Here is a 7,627-nt window from a genome sequence, read left to right as displayed (position 1 = left end):
AAATAGACGACACTGATTTATTTTAAAGAAAATAATGGGCTTTAAAACCGGGAATCGCCTTTTTTTTTTTTTACAAAAAAAGGGGAAAAAACAGGCTAATCAGCAAAAAGTCGAAGACAAAAATGTGGGCCTAATAAAAGGCAAGTCACAAACAATAATTATCGTTGCTGCCGTTATGTATTGTTATTTGTTATTTGCCATTTTAAAGGTAGGCCTACCTATATGTTACAAAACCATCGCTTATTTTGCTGTGTCCAGAACGCAACACGCCACAACGCTCACAGATAAACACAGCAGCCGAACTTCAGGAACTTAAGCCCCGCCCCTCTGCTCTGATTGGCTTCCCGTGTGTTATTAGCGTACAGTCCTTCATAGTGGAGTCGAACACCAGCATGTTCTAAGCATCACATCTGGTTGTTAACACTAACCGTGCGCTTCACATCGGTGTGTGTGTGGGTGTGTGAGTGTGTGTGCACGGCCCCGGTTACCAGCATGACCTCTGGGTGTACGGAAGATCATTCCCGTGTGATTCCGGGAGTTCCCGGAGAGATGCAGGACCCGAAGATCCTCCCGTTCAGTGTCGAGGCTCTGATGGCAGACCGGAGGCCGAACGGTTCTAACACCGGGACTTCAGCGCGTTCTCTCGGAACGGAGGCCGATCCAGACCGGGCCGGTGCTTGTGTCACATTTTCGGTTGACGTTCTGAAAGTTCCGGTAAAGGCGGAGAGCCCGGAGCTCGCGTGGACACAACCGGACAGTTTCTCTCCCCGTGAGTTACAGTCATGAGCCTGTGATATTAATAAACACATATGAGCTGAGATTCATATCTGAGTCTGTAATGTACACTTGATTTTGCACGATTTACCACTCTTAAAAACAAAAGGGTTTTTACAATACCCTTTACAATAAGGTTCATTAGTTATGAGTTAATGACTAACATAAACTAACAATGCAATACATTTGTTACTGTATTTGTTCATCTTTGTTAATGTTAGTTAATATAAATAAAGCTGTTCATTGTTTGTTCATGTTAGTTCACAATGTTAACAAGATTTTAATACAGTAGTTCATTATGAAATTAACATTAACAAAGATTAATAAATGCTGTATGTGCAGTTCATTATTAGCTCATGCTTACTAATGTAGTTAACTAATGAACCTTATTGTAAAGTGTTACCAATAAAAGTTATTTTTTGGCATTTATGGTTCCGTGAAGAATCTTCGTATTCACAATAAGATTTTTTTTTTTTAACTGTTCACTGAAGGTTCTTTGGGGAACAAAAAATAGTTATTTTAAAACACATTTTGGAACCTTTATTTTTAAGACTAATATTTGAAAGAAAAACGTTATTTAAGTCTGATTAGAACATTAGACCCGACTCTCTCTCTCTCTCTCTCTCTCTCTCTCTCTCTCTCTCTCTCTCTCTCTCTCTCTTCCTTCTCCCGTGATTGACTGTCTGATTTACTGATCTTTGCTGTCTGACCTCTTATTAAATGCTATCAATGACTCTTCTGAATAAATCTAAATAAATGCTATCAATGACTCTTGCACTCTATTAACGCTGGGTTGTTTTAACCCAATTCTAGGTCAAATATGGACAAACTCAAACATTGGGTTAAAAAATTAATTAAAAAATGTAACCCAATGGCTGGGTTTGTGTTAAACATTTGTGTTAAAACAACCCAGCATTTTTAGAGTGTGTGTAGCCCTCAACATTAGTACTGTGTGATGTGAGTTAATAAGTCTGTGTGTGTGTGTGTGTTGTGTTCAGGGCGTCTCAGTCCTCCCGCGTGTCCGCTACGGAAACACAAGACGAACCGGAAGCCGCGAACCCCGTTCAGCACGGCCCAACTCCTGGCGCTCGAGCGCCGGTTCCGGCAGAAACAGTACCTGTCCATCGCGGAACGGGCCGAGTTCTCCAGCTCGCTCAGCCTCACGGAGACCCAGGTCAAGATCTGGTTCCAGAACCGGCGAGCCAAAGCCAAGCGGCTCCAGGAGGCCGAGCTCGAGAAACTGAAGATGGCCAGTAAACCGATGCTTCCTCCAGCCTTCGGGATCTCGTTCCCACACGTTCCCAGCTCATATTCAGGATCACACGAGTTTCACAGACACTCCCTGAGCTTGAGTCCGGTGGGACTGTACACACACATGGGATACAGCATGTACCATTTAGCCTAAAAGACGAGAAATATCTCAGCAGGTCTATTCCGATAACAGTGGAAATGGTCAATAATCGCATTTCATACGGGCTCGAGAGTTATGAACACGGGCTCGAGAGTTATGAACACGGGCTCGAGAGTTATGAACACGGGCTCGAGAGTTATGAACACGGAAGGTCGAGAGTTATGAACACGGAAGGTCGAGGGAAAACGGTGTTTCACGGTCGCGTTTATAAATATCTGAACGGCGTATTTCAAACTCGCGTGAACGTTTTAAACGAGCATTTAAGATAAACAACACTGACTGTTGTTTTAATGATTCCCTTCGAAAGGGATATCTGAACTGTAAAATATTGTACATTTGGACAAAAATACCATTTAAATGATGAATATATTTGTTAAATAAATTAATGAAAAATGGCATATTCTGTTTCAGTCGTTTTCTTGTTTGTTCTGGACTGTGAGCGAGTTTTTTAAAACATGTTTCAAAATGAAACGGAAATATTTATGAATTTGATGAGGATTGAATTCAGTCCAAGAAGTGTTTGGTATTAAATCTTAAACTCAAATATCTTCATGTGGTTTCAATGAAAACACTCGAATAAACAAATTACAACCTACAAATTACAAAATGATAATGCTAATAAATACAAATACAGTAAATACAAAAGAAACATAAATTCTGGCAGATTAATGACATTTAAAGCCACTCAATAGTTCTACACTATTAATTTGTTGACTCAGATTAGCATCACAGTTGTTTTGCTCAGTCGCACACGGTAATGGTGAATACTCTCTTACAGAAACACATCTATGTTAAACGTAACCTCATAAAGGTCTTCGAGTTTATTAACCTGTCATCGATCATCTGAGGAGTATTTCCACAGCTGGAGTTTATTGCTCTGAAAACCACTCAGATGTTCTTGGCGCCAGAACCAGTTAAATTAGAGACTGGACTTAGACTTAAAATTACCTGAAAGATTTGCCTGAATCCTCGACGGGATGAAGTTACAGTTCGAGAACACGTCGAATCGCTGATCGCACTTTATAGTTTCAAGCTCTTCATTTCCAACAGATCTTGTTGAATTTTTAATAATATTTTGTTGACCTTTTTACAGCCATTAAGCTTTTTTTCTTTCTTTTAAAAAAAAAAATTAAACAAATTAAAATGAGCATGTGATTTTCAATGAGAAAACTGATGAATTTATGAAAGAAGAATGAAAGACTCTTTAATGTCTCTGTCACAGGTCCGGGATCAGAACATCGCGCTGCTCGGTAATTAATAAAAGCGTTAATGACAATGAGAATCACACGGGTGAGCGCGCGCTGACCTCATCACAATAGATCTGAGGGAGATCGTCATTTCCTTTCTCTCTCTCTCTCTCTCTCTCTCTCTCTCTCTCTCTCTCTCTCTCTCTCTCTCTCTCTCTCTCGCCCCGGGCTCACAGGGGAACAAAAGTCACTTGTTTTTATCATCCTAAATATCACAACGGGAGTTTTCGAGGAGAATTGGCTCTTGATTTCTCTGGCGCCGCTGTCAGTCTCAGTTTAGAGACTCGTGGAAGTTATTTGGATTTATGGACATTACAGATGTTTTATTCTGACAACATTCTACGCAGAAACTCTTGCAATCCTGTACATGTGTAAACCTATACGTTTAATATAATCTAAAAAAAATAAAAATAACCTAAACTAGAGTTAAACAGTAAAATTAATACATTTGTAAATCAAAACAATATCAATTATTTGTCAGGATTACGCAGTTATCAGCAAACGACGTTGTTGATATTAATTAGTTTATTTCGAACGAAATTGAACACAAACTTTCCATAACCGTCGGTGCAATCTTTAAAGACTAGCCTATGCATTACATTATTACAGTATTACAGTATTAGGCCTATAGCATATTTGTTGCTCTTTCCTTTTTAGAGGAGGATTGAGATTTTATATTCAACGCTCCGGATATTGTTTTGCCCTAAAAACTTCCATGATATTTCACAACTTCATCTTCTATTGGTCAAGTGAAGTCAGCTTTATTTCTATAGCGCTTTTACAACACAGAGTGTTTCAGAGCAGCTTTACAGAGATAACAGAATAAATAATGCAACAAAAGGTGGTTTCCAGAAGAAAAGAGCGTCACAGTCCAGCTTAAGTAAGTTCAGTGATGCTTCATTTCTGCTATTTATTGGTGAATATTATTAAAATAAACCTCTTTCTGTGTTTGCCCTGTTAACTCTAGACGGCACTTCTGAAAACGATTCTTAAAGACAATCTGTATTTATAAAAAACAATATTATGAATATTCGAAGACCTGCCCAATATTACACGGTTTGGTTGGAATATATTACGTCAACTAATTGCGCAGAAAATGTTCCATTTATTGGAAAAACACAAAGAGTGGAAAAACAGCAATAAAGCGTGGATGAGCGTGTGGATCTACAGCGCCACCTGCCGGTTCATGCGACTTTAACTTGCAGCATTAACTCAACTTTACTGAGATCATTTAATAATCATCACACGCGTTTCTCTGTGTAAACATTGTTTATTAACAAAGGCCTGTGGTTTCAGTCATTTATTTTACACATGGACAGTGAAATACATTGAAACCGAGACCACGAATAAAAGAATATTCTACTGTATAATAAATCCCAGCGTAATTTCGAAAAATAATAGGCCTGTATATGAACAACACATACGGATTAACCGAACAACAATGCAGTCATTATAAACAGTAAGACAATAAGATTAGCCATTCTCTTTATAACCATATTCATGATAATGGAACTAATAATATTCTGGTGTCGTACAACATCTCAAACTAAAGGCTTAGCATATTTCTAAAAGTAATTACTAATAATTTATAAGTAAGACAATTTGTGTTACTGCAATAAACAGGCCTATGTTTCTTTTCCTGGAAATTTAATTTGATATTTGACTCTTTCGTGGCAATTAAATGTCATGATTTTTGCACCAATTGCAGCAATGACCACGAATATACATAAACCGAGAATTTCGCCTCTGTTCATTAATATTCACACATGCAACACGTTTTCCTTAAATATTTACCAAAAATATTACATAATAAGTGATCTTAGACAAATTGTCCTTTCAGCACATAATAAATCACATTACAACTGTTAATCTTAAAATATTTGAAGACACATGTTCTAACTGAAGCGGCACTTCTGAATTACGTCCTTATTAATGAATATTTCATTTTATACGATCAGTGCCTTTAAAATATGTAAATATTTAAAATAACAATAATAAAGTAAAATTATTCAATGCAACCAAAAGGTAGCCTACAATTCATAAAACTCCAAAAGTTCCAAGTGATGAAGTTCAGACTCCAGCATAAGCTGATGTTCATGTTGTATTAGATATTGGTGTAATTTCGAAAATACAATGGTAATTGTTTTCTTATGGTAGACTAATAAAAAGAAACACTGGAACCGTAAACGTGATGAAATTAGCCTGAAACGCTCGTAAACACAGCGATTATAACACTTAGGCTACAGCAAATAAACCATTTCTGGCTCGTTTTAAAAGTTTATTTTACCTCACACAGAATTATTTCTGCCTGTGTTTTATGCGTTGCTCGTCACACAGAATAACAGGCGCAGAATTATTATTCACTCCTGATGTTTAGGTTTATTTGGCGGAATCAGTCGCTATATTAGGCTACATAAAAGATATGATCGCACTTGAGCTATTGAGTTTGATTAAAGATTAACTCCATAATATTTCTGTAAAGCTGCTTTCACTGTGAGATTAAAGCTCGTCCGCTGCAAGAACGAGAGGGCTATTCATCATTAGACGATATCGTTGTTTATTAATAAGCAGTTTTGTCGTTTCCCGCTTTAAATCGCGGGTGGATTATTTGGCTTTAAGTTTTTTTTATCTTACATCAACGGAAAAATGTAATTCTCTAAAAATAATTCCAACCATACCCAGCAAGCAATAGCCGTCATTTCAAACGTCTCGGTTAAATATAGACCCGATATAGTCCGGCTATGTGTAACCCACTTTTAGCCCAAATAACATTTAATCTGGATAAATGTATTTTTTTTTTCCAAAATAACTTGTGAGATGTATGATATTCCATCATGTAAGCAAAGTCAACTGTGATTACAAGTTGTTTGGTTTGCTTTATTTTACATGTTATATGTGTAGGCTGTGCGTAGCCACGATTTAGCTCGTATTCAGACCCGGCTATTGTAGCCCACTTTTAGTCAAAACTGATTAATTGTTGTTTTTTGCCAGGCAGTGCATGAAATGGTTGATATTCCATCATGTTCGCATTGGTAATGATATCTACAAGGTTCAATGTGTTATTTCACGACATGGTCGATCTGTAGTCACGATTTAGCTCCGAATTGGACGGGCTATATGCGGTCTGCTTTAGCCCACCTGGCGAAATCAAGGCAGTCTGGTCTACGGACGGCTTGGCTATAGTCCTGATTCAGACCAGCGATATAGTATAAGAATATTAGTCTTAAAAATGTTTTCGCTCACACAGCTTAATGTTTGCTGTCACACATAAACATAATAACATTCATACACGATCTACGAGACTGTCTATCATTTCAAATTAAATCAAATGCAATTGCATTTCTCAACCGCTAGATGGCACAATCGAAACACTACTGAGACATGTCTACTGGGACTACTGGCATTGCGCGACTTTAGCCAGATCTCGCGATAAACATTTCCGCTATTTTCAATTTTATTTTACACGAGGCAGCTGTCAGAGAGCATCGGGCGAGCGACACTCTGAAAACCTTCAAATTTCTACTTCGATCTTGTAAGTATGCGTGTTATTTTTGTTAAGTTAGTTATAATGTGTAGAAACCGTGACATTTTAACATTACCATTGCAGAGTACTATTTTTCTCCAACAAGTTAACGTTTACTGCACGTGTTATTGCAACTGTGTGCCCTTAATCTAAAATGTATCTAAATTCAAGGTGGTAAGCATGAAACTATTAAACTTATCATTAATATTTTTATTATTATTAAAGATACCAATATATTTTTGTCTTTAGATTAGAGTAAGAAATAATAGTTTTTGATTTAATGCAAATTTTCAAAGTATACTTTACATAAAACTTAACAGCAACATAGTGCAACATGAAAAGAAATTATAAAAGATTTTTCCTTTCCGAGTAATAAAAGGTAGTGGCAAACAGTAAATTCTTGTTTTAGAATAATTAAAATATGCAGCATACATTAAGTTTTCAGTGAATTTGTTTCAGATATGGTGCATAAAAACTGAATGCTGCTTCTCCATGTTTTGTTTTGACTTTGGGGATATAAAAGTAGCTGGCTACTGTAGATGACCTGAGAGGTCTGCTCTGGATGGTTCATAATGCATCAGAAGATTAGAAATTTACTTTGGCCTTAAAATGTTAATTAATTTAATAACCAGCTGTAGTATTTTGATATGAATTCTTTGACAGACAGATAGC

At 37.0% G+C, this 7,627-nt stretch overlaps 1 protein-coding gene across 1 annotated transcript; it reads left to right on the top strand.

The window, feature by feature from the left end:
- The first annotated feature begins 363 nt into the window (after nucleotides 1-363).
- Nucleotides 364-2,582, top strand: msx1a (muscle segment homeobox 1a). The gene is made up of 2 exons (XM_084133750.1): nucleotides 364-769; nucleotides 1,773-2,582. The coding sequence occupies exons 1-2, from the start codon at nucleotides 493-495 to the stop codon at nucleotides 2,177-2,179; spliced, it is 684 nt and encodes a 227-aa protein (XP_083989876.1). The 5' UTR covers nucleotides 364-492; the 3' UTR covers nucleotides 2,180-2,582.
- Nucleotides 2,583-7,627: the final 5,045 nt, after the last annotated feature.

This window comes from Abramis brama (assembly GCF_963993115.1).
Source record: "Abramis brama genome assembly, chromosome: 13".
In the NCBI taxonomy this organism is placed as follows: Eukaryota; Metazoa; Chordata; class Actinopteri; order Cypriniformes; family Leuciscidae; genus Abramis; species Abramis brama.
Note: the sequence above shows the minus strand (reverse complement) of the source record. Positions and strands in the feature narration are given on the sequence as shown.

What these genes read in the sequence shown, in the direction of transcription:
- msx1a (XM_084133750.1), top strand. Translation starts at nt 493, where the DNA reads ATGACCTCTGGGTGTACGGAAGATCATTCCCGTGTGATTCCGGGAGTT. An exon ending in ACCGGACAGTTTCTCTCCCC is followed by an intron (nt 770 to 1,772) that starts GTGAGTTACAGT and finishes TGTTGTGTTCAG; the next exon opens with GGCGTCTCAGTCCTCCCGCG.